The 26,850-nt window shown below is 42.6% G+C and overlaps 1 protein-coding gene across 4 annotated transcripts in view; it reads left to right on the top strand.

Moving 5' to 3' along the window:
- LOC128758639 (protocadherin-15-like) overlaps positions 1–26,850 on the top strand; it is a 175,399-nt gene that overhangs the window by 98,716 nt on the left and 49,833 nt on the right. For all 4 annotated transcript variants that reach the window (XM_053864808.1, XM_053864806.1, XM_053864805.1 and 1 more), the window contains 7 exons: positions 6,961–7,089; positions 17,614–17,733; positions 17,837–18,022; positions 18,349–18,579; positions 20,321–20,437; positions 23,017–23,157; positions 26,074–26,186. In XM_053864808.1, coding sequence (XP_053720783.1) covers positions 6,961–7,089; positions 17,614–17,733; positions 17,837–18,022; positions 18,349–18,579; positions 20,321–20,437; positions 23,017–23,157; positions 26,074–26,186 — 1,037 coding nt within the window. The remainder of the gene's footprint in view (positions 1–6,960; positions 7,090–17,613; positions 17,734–17,836; positions 18,023–18,348; positions 18,580–20,320; positions 20,438–23,016; positions 23,158–26,073; positions 26,187–26,850) is intronic.

The following is a 26,850-nucleotide window of genomic DNA, read 5'->3' as shown; positions in this document are numbered from 1 at the left end:
GGAGCGCGCACACACACACACACACACACACACACACACACACACACACACACACACACACACACAAAGAAAAGCTTTCAGGGCCATGACAATATGTGCGCTATTTATGTCTCAAAAGGCAAAGCAGCAACGCTCATATTACTTCTATGCATCTTTTTTTTCTGTGCTCGAAGAGTGAATACAGCTTCCAGCAGATGACCCTGCTCGACTTTTATATGCAGACTTGGACTTGGTGTTAAACATCCTTCATTACTGATGGCAACTATGAGGCTTTGTTATGAGGTGGGTTGGGGGCGTGTTCACAGGTCTTTTTCTGGTGGTGCTGTGGTTTCAATACAACAGCGCACCCCAGGGTCACAGGGTGTTTTTGCCATTTAAGACTCCCTCATCCAGGGCAGGCCCATTGTAGACTGGTCAGACCTGGGTGTGTCTCATACTAGCGGCTCCCTGTATCAGCCATAGCCAATGGCTGCTTCTGCTAGTTGCTTCTGCTATCCAAATTTGACCCCAATTTTCTTCAGTAGCCTTATTGTACAACGAGCTACTAAGGCCTGGCTGCTGAAGATCTGTCGGCTTCAGCAGAATTGATTGTAAACCTTCAAATGTAGAGCTCAATTTATTGGACTCCACAGCTTGCTCCAGGTGATTTTTCTGCTCTCCACCATCCCATTTCATCCAGGGTCCTGGCTTGGGTCGTAGCTCTCCCATCCCCTTTCACTTCCTCGTGGTGGCGCACCTCTTCTATTACTTTCTCTTTCTGCTGTGGTAGCCCTCTGCCATGTGGGTGTTGGTCCCAAACCAAAACCCCCTATTTCAAATTGGGCTTGTCCCAGAGACGTAGGGTGGTCTTTGCTTGTGCCTGGTCTCCAATTCCTTCCTGTGGCTAAAGTAGGAGCACTGCATCGTACCAAAGGAGCCTGGGATTATTTCAGTTCTTGCTTCAGCAGAACCAAAGCAGCTGGGCAATCCTGGCCACCCCCTCACCTCATCAGCATTATAATCTAGTGGCCTGAAATTGGATACTTTCATTGATGGATATTGGCCACATAAGGCCAGGCACTGCAAACTGAAAGGACCATCATTTCTGCATTCTCCGGAGGTCAGTGTTTTTGATGTATTTGTGGCCACTGATGGTACCTTGTTCCACCTCTTTGTCTTCTAGCGCTGCGTAATATTGTCGACCAAGGCTTTTAACCATCTTCTTTAGGATCGACCAGATGGGGTCATCTTTGTTGGCGTGGAGTTTGACCAACAGTCTTGTGCATACCACTCACTAGTATGCCCATCATGTCATCATTAAACTGCCAAACATGTTCTTCTGACGTTCCCCTTGCACTGGACCACCCACTGAGAGGCTCGAGTTATTCATTCCATTGAGATGGTAGAGGCCAGTGGGGAGATGGTACAGCTTGCCATTATGCCAGGCAGCTGTGACTTTCCGTGCTGCAGAATTGGAGGTCCTGGAAAAAGGCTTTAATCAGCTCAGTGATACAGCCAGGAAAAGGTTGAAGGACCCCATGAAGCACTGTGAACATAAGAACCACAGCCAGAAACCTTGGTGGCATTTTGGACTCTTGCTTTATCATTCAAAAAGGACGCAACAAGCAACTTTCCCAACGTCAATATACAGCGCATGGAGAGTGAGGATGTGTTGCAAAAGCATGCGGCCTCTATTTAATAATTGCAAATAATCTCGCCAAAGGTGCTCACCTGTTTAGCCTGCCACATACATTTTTATGAGCTCTTCCTTTGCAGCAGCAGTCACACCTTTGTTGTGTGTAAGAGCTGAACCAGGGTACTGTGTCTACATTCACCCATCCGTCCACTGTAGACTGAGCAAGAAGGCCTGGTGCTGTGGAGTGTACATCACTTCTCCATGACTGTAATCCAAACTGGAGCTTCATTTTTACGCCGCTCTCCCAAGTCATGATGCCGGAGTGTACGAACGAGAGAGGAAAGGACACAACACAAACAAATTATACAAACTGATGGAAGGACAGAAAGGAAGAAGGAAAGAAAAAGATTGGAGTATTGTTGTCTTCTATGAACCCATTAATCAGTATCACTGCAAAGGCCTTGGGTTGTCTCCATGCGCACACACACACACACAGCCACACACACACAACTGTCTCTCCTATTATTAAATGTCCTGTTGTGAGCGTGTCAGACTACAAAGTGCCTAATTGGCTATTTGCTCGGTGAATCCATCATAGTGCCACAGGTTAAGGACCCTTCCAGCCCATGTATTAAACCCGCCCCACTGTAAGGACAATGAACAACATGAGGTGCCATCCAAACTTAGTGCAGCGCGATAAATCACCAGGCGGACTTCATTATTTTATTGCTGGCTTCTTACAAAACCGTTTCCTGCCACCCGTCCATTTTTTTAATTACTGCACGAATCAGCATGAGTCACACAACTTGAGATGAAAGTTTGACAACTCTGTTCATTTGGACACATGTCAGTGCTGCTTTTTGAGTCCCATCTCAGCCTGAACTGATTTAGTCCTAGTTTTCTGTCACTTCTGATGAGACGTAGTGGATCACCTGCCGTTGTTGTGTGTCTCAGTGTGGCAGCCATGAGAGTTTGAAGCTGGGGGAAGATTGGAGGAGGAGGCTGAGTGATACAAAAATAGACTGATGGAAGATGAGTGACAAACACAAATTCTCTGTCATCACATGTGTATTTAAATGACAGAATGGGACATTTTTAAGTCATCCATTGAGCAAACAAAAATCATTCAAAACATTTGAAAAATGAAGAGGAGCTTTTTGGGTTTTTTTTTTTTTGATGTGTTGATGTACATGTCATGGACACTACTGTAAAAAAAAAAAAAAAGTAGCAAATGAATGTTATAATTATTTAGGAAGGTTTTCTTTTGCTCTGCTTATGTGAGACTTTTTTTTCTTTAAATAATTATATTATTATATCATATTAATATTCCATTACAATTACATTCAGGTGCTGTTCATTCATTACAAATATACAAATAGTTTTAATAGCATATTGACATTATTAGTTTTCTATTCATTTTTTACATTGGACTGTGCACCACTTGTAACATTGTTTTTGGCATTTCCTGTCGGGGTTGCCACAGCAAGCCAGCTTCCTCCACCTCAAGCGATGGGAGCAGAAGAAAACAACCATGATCCTCATTTGTTGTCTTGCTATGCTTCTTCTGCCCGGTACTTCTGTTTCTTCAATATACTATAAAATTACGATTCCATTCATACTTTATATACCTTTCAAATCCTCTTCCAGGGAACACGGAAAAGTGCTCTCAGACAAGAATACAATCAGAACCACGTTTGATGTTGGATCATGCAGAGCAGGGGGTTCCTGACGCCGAACTGAAGCCCATGCTCCCGTGTTCTGTCAGTGCTTTTGCCCAGCAGTCGGAGGTTTATTGATCCCCTTTCACAGAGACTGTCTGGAAGTCTGGTTGCCTGCAGGGCTTCTCTGTCAGCGCCCAATCTCTGTAGTCCAAGATCGATCACCGCAGTTTAGTCAGCTCCAGGAATTTGTAGGTCAATGTAGAAACCAGTGGAAATGATTTTTCTCCCACCAAGGTGGTTGCAATTCAAAGTGTATCGCTTTTGCGTCTGATCTTTTTCCTGCTGTAATTTCAAAGGTCAGCAAATGAATCGAACAGCTACGCTGACACTGCAACCTTGACGAGTCATTCATGCAGGTTATTGTCACCCGTACCATAAGACATTCACATGAGCCACCAAAGCGCCAAGTATCAGGTTAAATTATGTGAATGTTGAGTCTTCTTGTGAGGTATGTGTTACTGGAGGAGGTTTACACAGCAAACCTTTATTTCCCCTGGGCTAAGGCATTTATTCATCTGATTTCTGAAATACCATGAAGGTACCCCCAAATCACTTGTTTTTTAAACCTCATAGAAATTTGCTCCCAGGAGGAAAAAAAGGTTATTCGAAGTTGAGCTGAAGGTTGAGGGGTCATTCCACAAAACCGGTGCCATTCACACTTCGCCTTTATTAATTCACCTCATATTTAACCAGGACTCTTTTTTTAGGTCAGGTAGTCGAGATTTCTGCTGTTCGGTTGGATGCTCTTTTCAGTGCACATGTGCAGTGTTTGTTTTTGGAGAAGTTGGCTGCAGAGAGTGACTGGGCCGCTTGAGGTGTGGCCTGATGCAACAGCCTTTAATCGTGTGTGACTTATCAGCTATCGAGTAAAGACATCCGCTATGGAAGCAGAAGGCACACCATTTAGTTTACGCTTAGTAAACCAAATGGTGTGAATTTAGCTGGAACATTTACTGTTTACCGTGTTATGGGGTGGTATGTAAAACTGACGGTCAAAAATGGTGATTTTCATGTAACAGATGACATAAAAAGAGAATGATACAATCGAAAAACTCAGGGAAAAAATAATCATCATAAAGAAATTTGGTAAGAAATGTGAGACTTTCGGGACATGATGATGATGTCTTTCGAAAAAAAGTCTGAAGACGTGTTCAAATTTACTATGATGCTGATTTTGTGTTCTGACTTCTTTGTTTAATATTCCTTTCTTGGGCCTGTAATTCAACGCAGAGATTGTGCATTGCAGTCCCTCCTTGCTATAACATTCAAACCATTCGCGTTTTCTGTGACGTTGGTTTGTCAGTGTTCTGTCTGTGTTGAAAATATCTTGAAAAGTTTTCAGGAAATGTTTGAAATGGGACAAGGGACAAATGATTCATTTTCAAATGATCCAAATCCCCGTCTGGATCCAGGAATTTTCTTAAAGGGTTTGTTAGTATTGGGATGAATTTCAACATTTGGATCCAGGTTATTTTTTTATTTTTTCTTATTATTTTTTATTTGTCATTGGGAGATTCTATTGGGCTGTATTGACTGGCTGGGTGGGTGCTTCTCTAGTTCTCTTTCCGCTTCTTAAGATGTACATGCTCTCACACATATATCAAGAAGATTTAATGTAAAGCTGTCTGACAACCCATTCTCTTTTGACCTAATATAAACACTGGCTCATTCTCATTTCTGGCACAACCCATCGTAAGCATATTTGACGGCTTTGTGCCCCAGACTGCCCAGTCGGACCCCGCTGTGATGAGCCGCAGGTTTAGCACCATGCAGACACAGATGTGCACGCACACCACTACATCAACAAAATCTCATCTCCACCTCAGAACAGGATATGTGGAGGATGATATGAGCAGAAGCAATAAAGGACCCTGGAATTGCATGAGCGATGGTGGGACGTGCCAGATTTCGGGAGACATGCCTGGCTCCTGCATAAACATCCATGGTTGTTGCTCGTCTGAGTAAAGGGTTGCCGAATGAGCCAGGGAGTGTGAATCATGAATGAAACAGCTGATGCCAGTCAGCTGATGCTTAACGTCTAGAGTGCTCTGGCTGAACTAATGTCGTGCGATATACTTGGCACTCTCTTATTTCATATTTAATGCTGAGCGATGGTGTGGGGAGCACTGAACCTTAAAGCAACACAGGCATCTTAATGCTGTACTATCAGAGGTAGATTTGAAATTCAAAAAGAAGGATGAATTACAAACTGTATAAGAGAGAAAACTGGGGTTTCCTGAATTTAGACAGACCTTCTATCACTTACCTTGCAGTGCTTTGTGGTTTACTGTCTTCAAGTAAGTAAGTAATTGAACTATTCATTTAAATGTTTTATGAAAGGTTCTCAATATGTATGAAAAAAATGGAATGACTTGGAATGTAAATATGATTTTAATAGGCAAGTTTCTTACAATGTATATATTTATGTTTGTTTTCATTTATTTATTTCAAGGACTGAACATTATTTTAAAATGAGCCTTACTCATTAAAAGAACCTAATTCAGAAAGAAAGGCAAAGATGAAATACATTAATTTGAAAAATGCATGAATAGCTAATGAGTTATTTAGAATCAGGAAGTAATTTTACTTTTGCTCTAACTTCATGACTTCTAACTTCACTGCATGTGGTCCCCAGGCTGCCAACCTCTGCTCAATGGTTTTACATCACGTTGTTTGCAGCAACAATATGAACATACTATTTTTTTTAAATAATTTATTTGTGTGTGTACCGTTTTGGAAGTTTCCTCCAGAGTGAAAGAACTAGAAATAAATTTTAAATGAACATAATGGGAAAACATTTCTCCCCGACCGAAAGAAAAGTCACTGCAGCAGTCGTCCCCCTCTGTATTCAGGACATTAAAAAGTGGTGAGTTTATTTAAACATTTTTAAAACAGTCCCTAAATTCTGTGCAGTTTCAAAACAGAATTATAAAAAGTAGAGATTTTCCGGTCTGACCTATGTGCTGTATTGAAGAAAAAGAAACGTCTGTGAAGTGTATTTTCTTTGCTCTTTATTCTTGTTTCAACCATTTCACTGATTCTCTCCTTGCTCTGAGGACAATGTCTCCATTGGGAATCCTTCTCTTGTTTGAATATCAAGCTGCTGAATGGATTTATTTTACACAGTATGATTAAGGCTCCTGATCACATGTAAGCCATCTGAGTTATAACCACCGTACTGTGCTCTAACCGCTGGTGTGAAAGTATCTCGACACTGCCTCATGTGAAAACTTGTATTGTAGTGTTTCACTGGATTTCAACAGAGTTGCACATCAGTGTTCCCGTCAGCCTGTCCGTGTGATTTGAAGAAGCTATATCAACAGTGTGTTGCAACCAGTGGGATTCAAATCCCTGGGTTCTGGTTTTTGCCGCTGATCAAAGTCGGTTCTCCGAGTGTTTCTGCTGCAAACAATGTGCAGCATGGAACAAGCAAACAGCGATGTTTTCCCACGGACCACAGGAAACTCACGAGTCTGTACATTTGAGAAACGGGACAAACACATCCATGAGTGGAGTTCAACACCGCAAACTAACAAAAAAGTGGCTCTTCTCAGAAGTAGTTCTTCAACAGAAGACTGAATAGCTGCTCTGCGATAACACCGATGTGTGTTTGTGTGTACACAGACCTCCACTGCAACAGTGAAAATCGTGGTGACAGATGTCAATGACAACGACCCGATGTTTGATTCGTCGCTGCCAGTAAACTTCACTGTCACTGAGGAGCAAAACAACGCCTACGTTGGACAGGTCAAGGTAGGACTGTGCACACATGGATGCGTACACTCACCATTCTGCTACGCACAACACAGGCTGAATACACTGTTTCCACGGTCTCCAACCGTGCTCATACATCCTTGTGTTTTAAGTGTTTGCTTTCACGTCTGGTTCTGTGTTGTATCTGTCATTGATCCTGAACCAGCAGGTTGTGTCCTGAGCTTGGCCTGCCACATTATCGACTTCAACTCCTGCAGTTATCATTGCAGAACAAGTGCTTCCTGGTTATCCTGCATGTACTGCTACAGCTTTTCTGCTCAGATTCAACTTAAATGGCTTCAAATCTTGCCAGAATTAATTCAGCTGTCAAACACCTGTAGTCAAAAAGACTGCTGCATACCACAGCTTTCTGTTGATTGGTGAATACAAAAGAAGCTTGTCTGAACTCCACGGTGACTATTTGGCACACTTGAGAAAAATCTCAGCTCTGGAGGGAAAGGTGTGCTTTATTTTTATCCCCCAAAAATGTTTTCCTGGACAGTCTTTTCATTCCTTTTCCATATGAAAGTGGGTTTACTGATCACACAGAGGGGTGTGTGTGTCTGCCGTTGTGGATTGTTTCGCTGCTGCCAAGGATTTGTTGAAAGGACCCGAAGTGTTAAGAGTTTTGGGCTGGATAGAGGATCACACTAATTCACTCCAGATTCATCGTTTTATCTGGAGGCAATACAAACTCAATAAAAATATACACATGAGTGAACAACCATCGTTGCTGCTCATTATAACGGAGTTGCGTTTTTGTTAATATTGACAATAAGATGAATGCTACTGCTGAACAGCACGACACTGTAGTCCAGGCCACACAGACAGTCATCGTTTTCAGAAAGTTGCGTCACCTGTTAAAATGGAGACATGATTTTAAATCTATGCCCTCTCTTCTAACCTCTTTTACTTTTTGAGAATCCCCCCAAAAAATGCCTTGGAACTTACTCGTTCAGTTGAAAAGGTAAAAAAACCAACATCATGACTCTTAAGTAAATGTTGCGATCACCCAAGACTTGGTCCCACATGCTGGAGATGAGGCTCAAGAGTACAACAGCAGATTTATTCCCAGTGAGCAATGAACAAAAGGAGCATCACAAAAAGAGGGCAATGTCAGACAACATTTCCAAACAAGTACGGCATCAAAAAACTACTGCTTATCAAAGGAAGGGAGGTCGACTAGATAGTAAAAACTGACTCCTCAGCAACGTTTGACTCACTTGACAGGACTTGACTTGACGGTAGACATCGATGGAACGCACTAACAAATCACATACAAATATAGGAGCACAGCAATTGCACAGGTGCGGACAACAAGAGGATTGGGAGGAGAGGGGACAAGACAGACAGGGTGCACACAGGAAGACGCCATAACACTATCTAAATGGAACCAGAAGTCGGCAACAGAACAAAACTAACAAATAACACTTTACACGTGACAGTTAAAGTGATAAACAGGTTCCTTTAATCCTTGACTGATTCTTCCAATCCAACAAAGAGATATTACAGTTAGGAAACCATGTGGCTCTTTAAGCAAGCACTTGTCAACTGAACTCAGCTTCACTTTTGCAGAGATACAGTGCACTTTCTTAAAGTGTCAGTAACACTCAAATTAAATGCCACTAAAACCACTAATCAGCTTCACAAATCCAAATAAATGAAAATGCAATTGCTAATGTTCAACACACAGTCAACTTAACTTGTACTGTAAGTGAAATCTAAAATACAATTTGAATAAGAATTTTCTCAGAATGTCCCAGAATCTCCGGATAGTTTTTTCCCCCGCCTCCCACTTGGGTTGTTTCTTTGTGGAAATGTCACCACTGGTTCACTGGTTGGGTTTGGTCCATTTTGTCGATAAAAATGTATTGAAAAAGCTCAAAACTGAACTGTTACCTGCATAATTCAATGTGACAGCGAGTACAAGTACAAATGTTTTCTGTGATTTTGCCACTCAGACTTCTCCTAAATGTCACACATACGATTTGCACCTAAACTGATCAATTTTAAATTCTCATTTTTTTCAACCAAATGTTCACCGATTTAATTATTGGAGTTTACAAGCTGTAGTCTACAGTCGGCCATGATTAAAGTAAATTTCTTGACGTAGGCTTTGTAAAAGGCTTCCTCTACGAGTCCAAATAAATGGTATTGGAAATGGCAGCTGATGCCTGTCTGGATGAATGAAGATCGCAGAGACTCTATTGATCCCTTCCTGGCACATTCACCTGCAGCAGCAAGGGAACACAGACGGTTGCTGCTACACATTATGGACATCAGGTGGAACAGAAACCAACTGAATGCACTTTAGCGAAACTAGTTTGAAGTTTGATACGGACATTTTGGCATAAAAACGTGCATCATTTTGAGGAGTTTACCACTCTCATCTGCTTTAACTGGCGCATGTAGTGGAGCAAAAAAAGAGGTGATAGCAAGACAATTGTTTTACGGCTGAAGACACTAATCAGAATATTCAGTGGAGTCGAGTCAAACTTGCCCAACAGGCCGGGTCACGTGTGTCATGTGAACACCTAATAAAGCTATACAAACCGCCTTCACTTTGCAATCATCTGTAAAAGTGAAGAGTACAGTAGGTCTGATCATTTGTTGACAAACAATTGGGTTTCTGTGGCACATGCGACCCAGAAAAACAAACTGCCTCATGAGAACCACCAGCCGTCATGTACATTTTTCTAGCTCCACACCATGCGTTTCCTCCGCATCAGCATCCTAGTGCTGCACATCTACAAAGACTCATGCACTTGTTCCAATCTTAATCACTAACTGCTCTTTTCCCTTGACACAGGTCGGGTGTAAATCTGACACTTTGATATGCTCTGATCTTTAAAAATTCTCCCTTGGTTGTGAGCCTCCTTGGATTTCATCCAGGCTTAACTCACGGCCGTTTTCCACCCGTGTCAGAGGTCTTTGATCAACCTGACACTTTCCCGGGTTCTAAATGTTAATCACGCCTCTCTGGTTGAGCACCATGGCCATGGCATATTGCTACAGCTGCAGTATAGACGGTGGCAATCGCTGTGCAGAAGAATGCACAGGCTTTTCCTACGACAATGTCTGATTTAAATTCCCCTCAGATCTTTGAGGTCATTCAAAATCCAATATCTAAAAACCGATCTTTAAAGAGAGCACTTGGAAACGTTTCAATAAGCAGAATCTTCCGTTTTCAAGGGCCCTTGAAGTTATTTCATTTCAAAACAGACGGCATGATCCCAGCGCAACTGACTGGATTCCGGGCTGTCTTCCATTGTTCTTCACAAGGTCTGCGCCTGTAGGTAATCGCCACATTTCTGGAACGATGTACTGGTCTCACTTTGGCTTGTTAATGCTCCAAGAAAGACAGGATCGGAAGGAAAACGTTCCTGTGGGAAACACAGTTTCAGAAGAGCCCTTCAGTCAGTGTGACAGATGTTGGAACCCCGTCATTACAGATGTGGATCTTGAGACTTCAAGGACACATAAGTGATCGCTCCATCGAAGGCTTGAGCACTTCCATCGGTGTAGTGTCCTGTAATGGATAGATGATTGTGAAAAAGTTCACCGGATTGTGTCGAAAAGGTTACTTTGATAACTTCCTTCGTGTGTTTGTGTTTTGCTTTTGTGGCACTTCATCATTCCCAAGGAGATTGAATCAATTCTTAGACAAGAGGAGCTTCAGCTTTTCCACGACTGATGATTTTCCTGATTTGCACACCTTCACCTGCTGAGAGGCCAATGAATCAGTGGAGTCACCCGCTGCAGTCGTTCGCTCAAATAAGAAATGGCCCACTGTTCGCCCCTCACGGTGCGATTACCAGACACGGCAGCAAGGCTGTTTGTTCTCCACAAATGCTGTCAAGAGAATGCAGCAAAAAGGTTTCGTTTTTTTCCAAGACTTGGTGTGTATGAAAACTGTTGACTAGATGCAATTACAGTAGGTCGACAGGTCTGTTTTTTATCATGCGCTGTTTGACACATACACAGATTCCAAAGAATATTCTTCGTTTTGGTTTGTTTGTTTGTCACAAGGATCCACTTTGGCTTATATAAATGAAAAATGCTCTTCATAATGTGTAGAAAAATTAATTGCTTGGCTCAGTGAAGGTGGAGAGGTTTCTTCTATTTGGTGGCACCAGCATCTCATTTCTTTTTTTGCAGAGCGTTCATGCGAATTGTCTCCTTTAAATCCAAGTTCCCAGTTTTAAAAACGAATATCCTGTTAAGGTTGAAGGAGACATTCTTCCCCAGGCAGAGGAGTTTGAGTATCTGGGGGTCTTGTTCACGAGTGAGGGAAGGGTGCGGCCTGAGAGCCCCTCACTCCTCAGCTGCCCAGGCTCTTAATTCCTCGTGGACTTCGAGTTGGATGAATTGGATGAAAAACTCAATATCCAAGGGAGACTGGAATAGACGGCACTTCAGTTGGCCTGAGCATCCTTTTGGCGTGTTTTCAGGATGGCCACGGGCATGTCTGTGTATAGCCGTTCTGATTTCTGTCCCAACTTCTGATGAGTTCTTTGTGGTTCTGTCATGTCACGACCCTCTGATTGGCTGGTGGAGTGGCTTGTCATCAGAGCATGACCCCCACGTCATCCGAGTCAGAGGGAAGAAATCTTGAAACAGCCATTCGGTTTTGATGTTTTAAAGTTAGTTCAAAACCTGAGGAGTAAGGAAGATGTTCAAAAGGAAAACCATCCACGCTCGTGTCAGACCAGGTCGCACCATGTGGAGTAGTGCCAGAACTTTTAATGTAAAAGCTCCATATGTCTGTTATCGCCCACATATTCCGGTACGAGTGCTGGAGGGAAGTTGCTGGCCAAAGCTCTAATGTGGCATTAAAGTCTCTTGAACTTTGACAGAGTTTGCAAAAACAGCCAAAGTATATTTCCATGGTAATCAATCAGGCAGTCACTTCACTTTTTTTCCATTGAAGCCAGTGGAATGAAAGAACCTATGTAGATGAATTTTGGCAACTTCATCCTGACTATCTGAGCTGGCTGCAGCTTCAATAGAGGCTAGCGTCAGAATGAAATAAATGTGGACCTCCATCAGGAGCTGAAACCAGTCCAAACTCTTGGAACTGTGACTTGGCTCTCAAAGTTGTGGCCCTGGTATTAATACCACTGCTGTGGCTGGATGCTTAACTCGCAGTTGACAGAGAGGCAGTATTGTCTTTTGGCATTTGGGCGTCCAGTCCTTGTTTCAGCTTCCTTCATTGTGCCTCATGACGGCGGCATTGAAGAGAGTGCAGTAGGAGCAGGATCAGAAACTGGCTTTCGAAGGCCCCGCAGACTTTTATCGCGTTGTGTTTGTGGTTTTAACTGATTGGCAGGGTAATTATGCTGCGCGCAGACACGCGACGGTGAGGGAGAACGGAGTGAATTATCGAGGAAGAGACAGTCACAGACACCATCACTCAAGCTCCTGTGGACATCAATATATTTGACAGACGGGTAATTAATCCTGAATACGCTGGAAGGGTTCGCCGCTATGTTTACTGAAGCAGCTTAAGCATAGTCATGTTTTCATTGGCTTGTGTTTGGTCACCGTGACAGCTTCTGGATAAGCTGCAGATGATAAGTGCCCTGTTCAATATTGTCTGGACGTCTGCTGTAGATATCTGGAGGGAATCTCTCCATCGTGTCATCTGACACTTTAGGACCTCTGGTTAAAGTTTTCGTTATGTAATCTGGGGTGATTCACAGATTAGGAAAGAAAAACTTTCACCATTTTTTGTATGGTTTAATCTTCATTTAATCATTTTCAGTTTTTTTTGTTGTTGTTTTTTTTTACAGTTTTTGAATTATCTGTAACAAAAACAGCAAGCACTTTTTTTTTTTGCATTGCTTAAACAATTTCATCACATTAAACAACAAAGAAAATGAAATTTTAAACATGAATTGTATAGTAACAGCAGTATAATCTCCTCATACCAATCACCAGTAAACAAAGCAGTTTTACAGTGCCCAGTTAACCTAGTGAGCATGTCTTTGGACTATAGGAGGAAACCGGAGTACCCTGAGAAAACCCACGTGCACATGGGGAGAACATGCAAACTCCATGCAGAAAGGAAATTCAATAAAACTGATAACGTGTGGAGAATCTCCGTTCAGCACACTGAGACTGAGTTGTGAGAACTCAAACAGGTTAGCGTGGTGGCTGACGCTTTAGGCTATGTGATCCTTAGCAGAGGTGACCAAAAACACCAGCAAACAACCAGTCTGGTCAATTTCCCTCTCAGATACACTGTGAGGGCACATTTTTGAACAGGCACATTTTCCATTCTTCACCGTTGCCTGATGAGATTCAGAACATGGCGACCTCTGATGGTCAGGTAGGAGAGGTGCTTCCAAGCAGAAATTCAAGTGAAATTGAAAAACAGCTTTTTCACAAACATAATGGTGATTGTATATAAAACCCGCCATAAAGAAACATGCAGTACAGTGCATGTACTGCACGTTTCTCATGTCATCATCCTAAATGGCAACGTTGTTTCTCCTTTCTGAAGAAGGCCTGGCTATCCACAGTTAAGTCATGCCGAAGTTTGTCACAGCACCTCATCTTTTCACCACTATAAATGTATGTTTTGAAACCGTGGGAGGTGACCCAAGCAAACAGCGGGAGATCTCACACTACACATGCCTGACAGAAAGGTTTATATAAGCCATTTTATGCTCCCTTTATGGAAGAAATGGTACCCATCAGTTTTAAATAGAGTTACTCTCACTGATCACACACTTCCATCCATCCATCGCCGTCCGCTTATACGTTACCGGGTCGCGGGGGCAGCAGCTTCAGGAGGTCACGCCCTTCTCCCGAGCGACATCCACCAGCTCCGACTGGAGGAACCCGAGACACTCCCAGGCCAGCGTAGAGATATAATCTCTCCACCTGGTCCTGGGTCGACCCCTCGGTCTCCTCCCAGCTGGACGTGTCTGGAATACCTCCAAAGGGAGGCGTCCAGAGGGCATCCTGAGTGGAGGGGGAGGTGAGCCCCACCAGATCTAACTGGTAACGCTCCATCTCCCGCATTAACTCTGACAGCGGGAGATGACAGTGCACCCGACTCGTGGTGAGCCCATGGGGCAACGATGGGATGGATGAAGCAAGGTCCACGCTGCTCTTTCGGGTTGTGCCCGGCCGGGTTACGTGGGTTGCCCGGCCACCAGGCACTCGCTGACGGGCCCAACACCCAGGCCTGGCTCCACGTGTGGGCCCCGGTGTCCCTCCGGGCCGGGTACTTCTTATCCATTTTCCCTTCTCCATAAAGTTGTATGGACCGTACTTAGTCTGACCTCTCATCAGGGACCTGTTTGTCAAGGATGATCCTACCAGGAGCACAAGGCTCCCGACAATATAGCTCCCTGAATCATTGAGGTACTCAAACCCCTCCACCACGATAAGGTGACGGTCCATGGAGGAGATCACACACTTCCACCAACTTCTTTTAGTTGGTATTGCTATTCTCCAATATATTCACGAGGTGGAGCAAAAGTTTTTGACGAAACAAAACCTCCTAAACCAACATGTCGACTGTGGAAGAATTATTGATAATGTACTTCTTACACAAAAGAGGCAACATTGTAGGAAGTGGTGAGGTTGTTCCCGGACTTCAAACAAATCAGAGTTCGAACAAAAATTTCAAGATTTTTTGCTTCAGATTTCGAACGAAAATCCAGAACTCGAACGGCCCCGAATAAAGCCGGAAAAAACATAACGTGCGCGGACCAACCAGCTGACCCACGATGCACCTCTATATGCAGACGTGTCCCGTTAGCTACATTAACTGACTGTTTTTTCTTCATATTGAGGTGTAAAACCTTTCCTGTCTCCACACTGGACCGTGGTAGAGTGTCACAAGGGAGGTGCTCGCTCTCCACACCTCCGAGGCTGGAGTGCTCACTCCAGGGTTTGATATCCTGTTGCCAGAGCGTTACTTGGTTTATGACTTTGTCACTGCCAAACTGCACAGAAGCGCACATTCAGAGCTGGACACGCACCGGGCACCTCTTCACTTCTGGAGAGACGTCACTCACTCGGCAACCCCTCCCACATGCAGCGGCCACACACATAGAGGAACAGCGCACCTGCAGCAGACACTCTACATTCACTCCTACAAAAGCCTAGTTTAAGGCTTGGAACGCATTATTTCTTTTTCCATTCATTGTAATGGGAAAAATCAAACGGCTGTCTGGAACGAATTGTGGTCGAGAACCGAGGTACCACTGTATATCGCGACTGGAGGGCGGAGAATTTCCACCATTGTTTTATCTTCTTCATGTCTCATTGGAGCTACGTATCGGGTAGTGACAGCAACACTGCCCCCAGGGTTTCCACTGGTACTGCTCTGTTTGGTCCGTAAACTTTGTGGAAACGTGCAGAAATATAGACGAAATTAACACAGGATTCGGATCCATGCGTAACGTTGAGGATAAATGGACTTTAAGACCCAGCTCACACGGAGACAAACACGGTCATATTTGCAAGTTCTGCATCAGATAGGCCTTTCACCCATATGGATCCAGCATTTTCAGTCACTGTATCCGATACTTTTTGAAAATGGGTCCCAGAGTCAATACATTTTTAAAACTCTGGATCCGTGTCTCCGTGTGGACAGCAGATATTTTTGAAATTGATGCTGTCATACCCCGTCTGCCTTGACTCTCTCCCTAAAAGTCACCAGTTCATAACAGCAGCAGCACACTGCAGAGTAGTGCACTTTCAGCAACAACATTTCAGCTCATTGTTAATGTTAAAATGTTCAGCCACACTTTGATTATAATCAGCAGCAAGTGATCACATAGACGTGCTGCGGACAGGTGAGAGAGACACACATTTGATGCTGGAGCCAGTCACAAATATGAGTTTAATATCTGGAGCTGCCATAAGCTGAAATTGAATTAGCAAACATCTTGCTGAGGCCTCAGCATTTGAGTTAAATCCTCTTCAGTTTAAACACAGCGTTTTTTCTTTGTTTTTTTTTGTTTTTTCAAACTTGAATCACAGCCTTCTACTGAACTGCACATTAATAGAATCTTCTCAGCTCATTTAATTCCTCTGAAGCATTTTCTATTTCCTTCTCATAAGGTACATAAATGCAAATGTTACCCAATAACGCTCAATCGCATACCAGCATTACCACATAAAAGCATCAGGCCTGCAGCTTACAAAAATCATTTACTCGGCTGCTGCCACACTGTATTGCTCTGAGGTTTCAAATACAACACACATGAAAGGACAACATCTGTCGCTCCATTTCATTAAGTCAACAGTATAAACATTTACAAAATGTCTTGCTTTCTTCGCACCACAAAACCTCGCCTGTTTTTGACAGATCGTCCGCGTCTTGTCCTGCTGCTTCTGTATTCAACTAGACCAATATAGTACGAAGACGGGATGCTCCGTTAAGTTTATGACACACTTTTATCTGCTGTAGCGATGAATCACTGAGTCACATCAGGATGTTGTCTCCCACTAACAGCCTCTATGTCTATTGTTTTGTTTGTTCAGTCAAGAAAAGTAAATATGCGAGTTAAGACTTGACTGTTTTTGGGAAACAGAGGAGAGACATGCTCAGTGGGAGGCTATTAAAGCCAGGCCGTGCAGTTTCTGTGAAACATAAATGTTGTTATTGTAAGGTCATCTTTTTTTAATGTAATATATGGGAAATATAGGTGAATATATTATCGGATATATGGGAACATAGGGAAATACTAAGACAGAGGACCACATGAAAATGCATTTAACAAATGGATGCCATCATCATACAGACATGTAGAGGTGTATAACTGGACATAGTGTTGAAAATTCGAGGGAGAGGGAGAGAAGTAAATGGCCCTCAAATGTGGCTTAGAGCCTCCATAAAAATGACTTCATCCTAAATCTGTCACATATAAAATACAATGTGGACAAGACCAGCGTGCCCACAAGTGGAAGAATGTTGATGGTGGTGAGGATTTATTTAACAACACAAACTTGTGAAAAAGTCATCTTCCAGAAGCAAAGTCCTGACTGCTGAAGCAAGCAGATAACATGAAACGCATTTCACCAGGAGATTGCATGTGTGGCTGCGTGCAGAGCAATTATTTTTAACTGCGGATACTAATATTCAGGTTTTAATTTTCTTTTTAGAACTTTTGCTCCGAAAACGCATTGTAAGCGAAACTTCTGCCACCGCACACATGCACACCTTGTTAATATTTCCCCGCGCCCGCCTCATCTATTTTAATGCCGTCTCAGGCTGCGGCCCGTTCTGTACAATCAGCTTTCCACGTTGTCGCCCCATTCTATTCATCAAAGAGACGATGGAGAGGACAAGTTCTGTTGAACTGCAAAAAAAAAAGAGCCACGCTACACAGGGATGTTACGACGTGAGTGTCGACTGTGGACCGGAGACTTGTTTAAAAAAAAAAAAAGAATCCATTAAATGAAATGGCAGGTTGGCAAAAATGCTTGTAGGTTTTATTATTTCGCCGCCCATAGACTTCTTAAATCACAATATGATGTGTGTGCTCTGACTGGTTCCAGGCTACAGACCCAGACCTTGGAGCAAGTGGCCAGGTTCACTACCGCCTTGTCAACCATCAGAAGCTGTTCGCCATTAACGCCACGGGGGCCATCAGGACATCAGTGCCACTTGACAGAGAGGTCAGCGGGAATCACGCTCTGTCTGATTTCACATCATAGCTCTTCACAGCCGCTGATTTGCAGGGCGCAAGTGTTGATGTGTTCTCTCTGGACCATCTTAAAGGTCAAAGCAAACTATTTTCTAATAGTTGAAGCGTGGGATGGCGCCATGGACCCACGACGGTCCAGGCTAACACTGTCCATCACCGTTCTGGACGTGGACGACAACAGTCCTGTGTTTACGCAGCAAAGCTTCAACGTGAACCTGCCAGAGAACAGCCCCAAAGATACAGTCATACTGCAGCTAAGGGTGAGTGATGAAGAACAGATGCATGTGACCTTTTGCACAGTTCTGACTTGATTTTTTTAGAATGCTTACTGACGGATTTGAATATTTCTGCTCAGTCAGCCAAAATTTACAATACAAACTCCTGGTGTGTGGATATTGGGAGAAGCCAATGTCTGCATTTTCATCATCTATATGTCCTCGTAGAGCATCATGGAAAGGGGTGTCTCCCTAACAGCTGGAGAAGTGTTCTGTTCTGTTGAGGTTGCTGCTGTTGTGTATGGAGTTAAGGGTGGTGGTAGCTGCAGTGCTTCTTGTCATGTTTCATCTGTGTTATATTCTCTCTGCAGGCAGTAGATGCAGATATTGGCTCCAACCTCACGTATCGAATCAGACCTGAAGGCTCAGACCAGCAGATTTTTCAGCTCTTTCACATCGACCCCCAAACAGGAGAACTGTCGGTCCTAAAAGTTCTAGACTTTGAGGCACTGACAGAAGCCTCCTACACATTCACCGTGGAGGCTGTGGACACCAAGGGAACGATGCCTCCTGGATTGGCATCTGTTACTGTAAGAATTATGGTGAGTACGTTCCCTTTCAGTAGTCTGGCACTGTGAATGCTCAAGAATATTCTTTTGCTTTTGGATTTTAGATGGTGCATTAATGTGCCGGCAATTGTGATCTACAGACAGACAGTAAACCAAGAAGACAATCTTAAGCCCACGGATAACAGTATAAAGAGAAGATGGAAAGATTCATAATCTCAATATATGAAGGAAACACAGAATGAATGCTAAATTATTCGTTAACATTCTACGAGTACGCAGTAAGAGGAACAACTGTTGATTTGAAAGGCAGATTAACTCATCTGTCTTCAAAAAGTAGTGTCTGTTTTCATTCTGCTTGTGGGTAACATTGAATGAGATTGACATAAGGACTGTATCATTTCAATATAAAAGTGATCTACACGTGCTGCACTCATTATGAATGTCCCGAACATTCACTTTGCTGGATATTATGGACACGTTTAAATAAATATTTACTTTTCTCCAATGAAGTGATAAATGCCTTAATACTGTTAAAACCTGCATAGCCAGTTGAGGGCGCCCTTGCGCCCCTTCACTAACTTGATGTGGAAAAGCAGGGTTTCCCACAAGATTTTTTGCAACCATGGGGGAGCACTTCCCCCTCCTACAATGTGACAATAGAATTATTACTCGTGAGAAGTAAATCCCTCTCCAATCTGCAGCCTTCCTCACTCGGTTGGTCTCCTCATTTGTCCGGTTTGAAACACGACTTCAGTTCCTCGATCAGCTTTTATGATGTCTCTTTCTGGATTTTTCTGTTAAAAACTGGCCGAAAAACGGCCATGATCATAACCACTTGGCTTTGTATAGTTGGAAAATCAGTTCAATTATAATTGAGGAAAAAAGAAAAAAAACAAGAAAAGTAGCGAGACACATTACCCAGACATGGAGCTCATTTCAAGACTTTACAAAAATGCAGTTAAATTGATCAAACCACGTATGAACGTAACATTATTGAATAAACAATAACAAGACGTTTTGTCACCTGGGTCACAAGAAAGTGATTCAATTGTATAAATTAGAGGGAATCAAAAAAAAAACCTTCGTTCGACTCAGCAGAACCAAGGCGCGTTGGTTTGTTGGAATGACCTAAATCAAATCCATGCAAAGATGACAGAAAACAGCCAACTAGTAGAAAAACTCTATCCAAGAATTCCCAATAAAAAGGTTTTAGTCAAGTATATGTGCCGAGAATACAGGCCAAAAGTGTAGTGGTGCATCTCATTCATGATCTCCATACACCACCTATGTCCTCCTAAAGAGGACACTGTAATGTGAAGTCATTTGTCTTGTTTATATTACATATTCTAAAATAGGATACAACAAAAATTAGTGGGCCTTCAGACTCAGCAAGGTTATAAGGTGTTGTGACATTTGGAGTTTGTATCCATGTTTTCAAAGCAGCTTGTTTCTGTCTTGGTTCTGTATTTCCATTTGGTGTATAGTCAGCCTGAAGGTCCAAGAGTGTGCAGCTATGGCAAAAAATAAAGGGACACCATTTCACCTGCTGTGAGTCTGTTTGCCGAGCTTGTTACGTTCAGCTCTCTCCGTGATGTCTCCACACATAGAACAGGAGAAGTCGGAATTATCACAGATTAATAAGGTTAAGGATACAAGTGAGTCTTTGCACAGCGTGCAATTAAAAACGTATTCCGCGTCCAGAAAACAAACAGAAAAGCGAGAATTGAACGTTCCCATCGCTAATCTGTGTGACTGTGTCTTTGCTGCTCCCCAGGACATGAATGACTTCTCTCCGGTATTCAGCCAGCCAGTGTACCGTGGCATGGTGGCCCCTAATGCTGTTAAGGGAACCATTGTAACCACGGTGACAGCAAATGACTCGGACCCTGTGGTGAGCACTTCCATCTGTTACTTTTCAATCAAAACGGTCACACTCCGTTTCTCAAATTGTGGATGAAAATGATGAAAGATAATGATGCTTATCTCATGTCTGTACGTGCCTCAACTCCAGATGAGGTATTAGGTGTAACTAACAGCATGTTAAAAACAAAAACGCTGCTGTTTAGAGGACATATGGAAAGAGGCTTAGTCTCATTTGGATGTTTTGGCCGTGAGCTATTATGTAGTCTGGTGGCGTAAAGCCCTGGTTTAAGAGGCAGTGAAAGTTCCCCCCCTTGCTCCGTCGTGCAGTGTGAGAGGAATTGCTGAGTCACAGCATTTGTTGCCATATGCAGCTCCATGAGAGCAACTTCAGAAGTAATTCTTAATGTCTGTGCTGGGCTGTCCATTTCCTGGAGGTGATAAGATTACTCCACATGTACGTACCAGCATGCTTGGAAATGGCTGGGCCACGGTCTCTGTGTATGATGAAGTGTCATGGAGGTGTGTCCTCATTTTCAGAGCCCAATTTTTAGAAATCAAGAGCGCCATCTACTGAGCTCAGAAATGGAGGACTCTGCTTCATAAAGCTTTGTTAGCTTATCAGTAACGTATACGAATGTGTGTCTGCGTTTGGTATTGTGCCCTTTCAGGAGTTCATATTTATTGCAACTGTATTTTATGGCATTTGTGTTCATGACATAGATCCAACCAAGATACATTCTGGACTCAAGGTTTGATGCTGTTGCATCTCCCCGCCATGTTGATATTAGTGATGTCCCGAGTGCACTTTCTTACTGACCAAGTACAAGTACTGGTAATTGAGTACTTGCTGATACCAAGTAACAAAATTAGTCATTTAAAATAATGTCATTTTTTATATACTATATATATATATATCAATACGGGCATCGCTATTGGCACATCCCTTGTTGATATCATCTTTTAGTATTGGTTTTGATTTAAAAACTGAGGCTGCCAGCTGTTACATGTGTGACAAACTGTCAGGCCTCAGGAGTCATGTCAAGCAAGGCGACTGCATTTGCAGTGTTTGCTTTGGGATACGTTGGTAGCCACTTGTCCCTTGTACTCTGAACTTGCATCACACATTTTTTACAAAGATCTTTTAGGACGAAGAACAGACTTCTTCTTTCACTGCTGCAACAAGAGCATTGCAATGTTTAGTCATTTCTCCGCTGAAATTTAAGCTGAAGACCTTGTTTAAGGTCCCACTAACATTTTTAGCTCCTTCAGTGAAAATGTGCAAACGGAAAATGAGACTTGTGAACAACACACTCGGCAGACTTCTCTCTGCGTTCATGGTGCTTTGTGCAATGCTGCGCTGGATTTGCATTCACTTAATAGTATTGCACTTGCTATATTTAGAATTTGAGTTCAACAGAACCAACTTTGTCGAAGGTACGAGATCATTTCATACTCGATATTGATAGACCGCTCCAGATCCAGGAACCATCCAAAAAGGAACAATAACATGACAGTCAATGTGTTTCCAAAGGTGTGATCATGCAGAAAGAAAATATTGGGTGACTCATTTCTGTCCAGGTGCAACACCAAGGAGTCTAGAGTTGCCTACACTTCATAAATACTCTGACTTTAACTGTGTACCAAACAACATTTTCTGAAGCATCTTTATTTAGTTGATCAGTTTGTACTCAGATAAAGCTAAATTAAAATGTACGTCACTCACTATGGCAAAAATGAACACTTTAATTGGGCATTTCAAGTACCTTCATTTGAATAGTATTTAGGGACATAACAACTGTCCTGTCAAAAACAGAAAATAATTTCCACAGGACTGCTGTCATATCTTTTTTTTTCATCTCAAGGACCGTTCAACGGGTCATGTTCTGCATTTCTAGATGTTTATTTTTATTTCCGCATTTTTAAAGAGTTTTGTTTGGCCTGTCGTATAAGTGCCGCATCACAGTATGATGTCCATCTTTATTTGTGCACCACTCTGAAATGAGCGTTATGAGGTAGAAGCTTTCATGAAATCAATGAATTTGTGACATCAACTTTAAGTCAGTCCACATAAAGATGCATGTAGATGCAAGATTCCCAGCAAGTGTCAAAAACAAACAAAAAAAAAAACATCAGTTGTCACAGGAAGCCTGGCTGAAAGAAAACTAATGTGTTGTGAGTCACATCAGCTACAAATATCTCTGCCAAAGAGACAGCCTGTTCCACAAAAATCTTGTTCAAATCTATAATGCATATTATGACATTGTGATTTAATTAGTTGTATTTTACAGATCTGCATTATGAACACGACTATTTACTTTAAGATCATTCAGGCTGGCTGCACTCGGACTACATTTGTCGACACATTGAGGTGTTTGTCTCGACGTCATAACCATGAGGAGTAGAACTGTGTGGCCTGAATTAATGAGCTTCATGCGTTTAATGGTCTCGTACACACGTTTCAAAGTCATTACGAAACTTTAAATTGGATCTTCCTCGCCCAAAAAATGACAATCCGTATGTGTGGCACTGGTCCAGAAATGTCATCAATAATGCAACGTTCATCAGTCATACTGAAGCTTACGCTGCGATATTGTTCTCTCTCCTCAGGGATCGCCGGCAGCACTGGTGCGATACAAAGTTGATCAGGAGGCGGATTCTTACTCTGCCAGTATATTCGATGTGGAGGAGGAGACGGGAAACGTAGTCACCAGAGTGAACCTCAATGAGGAGCCCAACCTCAAGTTCAATGTAAGTCGAGGCACAGCATGTGCTCATGTAAAAGAAAGGGCAGTTACTCTATATGCATGTTTTCTGGAAGACACGGGACTAATTCTAATACATTGTTTTTAAAACAATGTACCCAGTATGAAGGTAATACTGTCGCATTTTGGTCTTCAACGTTACTAAGCCTAAAATCTTGGGTCCATAACTGCTGAACCTACCATGACATGCTGCCTGTGTATTAAAACATGAGAGAACTGGGTCTGCTTTTAACAAGTTCAGAGACGTTGCTTTATGGAGCTGCCATACATTGACACTACATCTTTATATGCAAACCAAAAAGCCCTATTAAATAATATTTTAGTGCTGCCCACGCACTCCTGGCTCTCCAGACTGAAAATGAGGAGCCACTCCCTGGTCGTAACTGACTGCTGCTCTTATGCTCTCCCCTCACAATGCACTCTGTTAAAGCGGACCAACTATACTGACATATTGCAGGGTGTATTTTAGATTAACGTTTGAGTTTCAATTCTTTCCTCGCCTATCTGGCTCCTCAGTGGGCCTCTGGGCAATGCTAATTTCATCTTTTCACTGGGCTTTAATTAACACAACAAGGAGTCGGTGTCCTCTACAGATGTCACTCAGGGGACTAATTCCACCACATTTGCAGCTAATAACTCTAACGAATTGCTCCAACTCTGCTCACAACATTGGCATTATGATGGAAATAACCTTGGGTGAGGTAGGACTGTTACGAGAACAGACAAGGTTGAAAAAAAAAAGAAGAAAAAATGAAAACTTTGGCTTAGAAATGGCAGATCTCAAACACCAGTTGTCGGCTTTTCAAACTTCAAATGAATATCGACAAAAGTTCTGGTCTGGTACTGGATATGAAGCCCCACAATATGACCGCAGGAAAATAACTGATCTTTCATAAACTGTTCGAGCTGTAGTCAGTGAGGCTAAATCTCTCGCCAACTATAACATATAAATATAATATATAAATAACAAGGTTGAGGAAGAGAATGAGGCTTTAAATTGGGTGGGTACATATCCATGTCTGTGCAACAGGAGGTACGTCCTGTATATATATATGTATATATAAAGTAATCAAATCTCACATAATAAAGCAATACAGTACATTTGTACCAAAATAGAACTGTAGGTAAAGTTATATCAAGTTAAAGTTTGCATGATGGCCACCTTCCTTGGAACAGTTAACTGTGAATGACCAACAAAGCCTACAAAGAACTACAAAAATAGTCCATGCCGTGTGCCCAAGACGAGACTTGTGAAGCCAATGGATTGCAGGACGGGTAGCGTATTGTGTTGGCTTTTTTTCAAAACTATATGACTCTGAAATGGATGAACTTTGTTCTTTCACACTTCAGTATGGAGTGGTACCTCGGTTTTTGTACGTCCCGGACTACAAACAAATCGGAGTTAGAAGAAAAATTTTGAGATTTTTTTGCTTCGGATTTCGAAAATCCACAACTCGAACGCCCCTGAAAAAGCCGGAAAAAACATAACGTGCGGAGACGGATCAGCTGACCCACGACGCGCTTTGTTATTGTGTATAACGCAGCCTCTGTATGCAGACGTGTCCTGTTAGCTACATTTACTGACTGTTTTTTCTTCATATTGAGGTGTAAAACCAGTCACTCCTACAAAAGCTGATTTTAAGGCTTGGAAAGCATTATTTCTTTTTCCAGTCATTGTAATGGGAAAAATCGATTCAGATTTCGAACAAATCGCTTCTCGAACGGCCGTCTGGAACAGATTGAGCCGAGGTACCACTGTACCTAGATAATCTCTGTATCCTGACTCATGCGTATGTTTGAAATGTTGACGTCCTCCTCTTCATGATGCCGTGAGTCCCTCATCATGATGATGCTACAATTTGAAATTATTGCCTTCTGAAATCTCAATGAACGGGAGGTTACGAGTCAAGCACGTTATTACGTCACCCCGAGGTTGACTCTGGCTGCAGCGCAGCTCTGATCCCGCCCACCTCCTTATTACACTGAACCTGGCTGAGAGTGACTTGTCTGTCAATACAGGCACATGCGGAAGTGTGACTAATTTGTTGCAAGTTGCAAGTGTGTTGTTCTGAAGAGTTTAGCAGTACAGCGATAAGCTCCTGTTTGAGGTGGGAGGTATTCTTGACAGCAGCTCTCAACATTTGACCAATCACAGCAGAGTGGGCGTGGCTAGAGAGAGGGCGCTTTCAGCTCACGCAAAACAACGTGCTTTCAATGGGCAGGGCTTATGCACGTTTTCTGGTGTACATTAGTTGTTGCTTTTAGTACAACACCCGTGCCAAACCAACGGACCAGTGCAACCAATGATAAATAAGTGATGAATAAATGACCCATTTATTGTCACCCTTTTCCAAGCCCATGAATAGCAGCCTTATATTCCAAAAGTGCTATTTGGATTATAAGTAATATCTGGGATTCATTTAGAGATTTATGATCAATTTTACCTTCTTTTTATAAATGCACCTCCTTTACACATCATTGGAGTTCTCTAACTGTCCGTGTGAAGACGTTGCATGTTAAAGCTCAACCAAGTCTCAATGCTTCTGATTCCTTTTTCTGCATAACTGGAAATAGTTTGAGCCATTAACCCCATTAAGTGAAGCACTACCAGAGAGTTTTAAGTTGAAAACTCATGTCGAGGCATTTACACACTTCAGTAGGCTTACGCCAAAGTGCACTGTGATTGTATATCTTCTCGCCATTTGGACATTTTGGGGGTGTATTACTGCCACGTCATGCCTCAGTTACTTCAATTTATTTGCCCGTCTCTGCTGTCGGCGGTGTGAAATGGTGTGAGCTCATATCTTCACGATGTTTGAGGCCATAAACAGGGAAGAGAAGCAACGCCTGTGAGGTGAGAAGAAAACACAGGACTGAATAAATCTGTGTGCGTGTTTGGCAGCTGGTAGTGGTGGCGTACGACGACGGTGAGCCTATGAAAGAGAACAGCAGTCTGGTGGAGATCACAGTGCTTCAGCCCTCTGTCATCCCTGTCTTCACTCAGGAGGAGTACAGGTACGCGCACACACACACACTCACACTTTCAATAAGAGAGGGGAAGTTGAATTCAACCAGACTGTTTTGCTTTTTATTGTCAGTCATTTCAGAATGTGGCCACAATGAACGGGAATTCAATCAATACCCTTCAGTTACGTTCTGACGCCTTGTTTTGGCAAGTCCCCTTATGTTAATGTGAGTGTTTTTTGACTCCTCCGAAATTGTAATTCCATGACAGATGTTTTGAAAATGGACTTGGATAAAAAATATCCCCCGAAAAGTGGATCAGTGTTTTCAATGAAGGAAGTTGAAAGACTGACAAGCACCACGCTCTAATTCTGAGTTAATTGAGACGTTCCATTCACCATCAAGTCCCAAAAGTTACATGCAATAAAGTGGACCAAAATCTCTTTTTTTTTTATGAGAGCAGCCTTTTCTTTTACTGTGATTTCCAACAAAGATGACTGCCTGATGACCCTCACACAGCTTTGTGATAAACTGACAGGTTTATTTTCAAAGAACAACTTCAAAAGAAATGTGTTTTTAAGTTAACGCATCTGTTCGCCCAACGAATGTTGAACGGTTGATGGCACCAATCGAAGAATGACTCTTTAAGGATCATGTGGGTGTAGTCCTTCATGGTCAACCTTCTGTCGCATCATCTCCCAGCAATTCCAAATGT

This window comes from Synchiropus splendidus, chromosome 5, assembly GCF_027744825.2.
Source record: "Synchiropus splendidus isolate RoL2022-P1 chromosome 5, RoL_Sspl_1.0, whole genome shotgun sequence".
NCBI lineage: Eukaryota > Metazoa > Chordata > Actinopteri > Syngnathiformes > Callionymidae > Synchiropus > Synchiropus splendidus.
The sequence above is the reverse complement of the archived record's forward strand: the minus strand, read 5'-3'. Positions and strand labels throughout refer to the sequence as shown.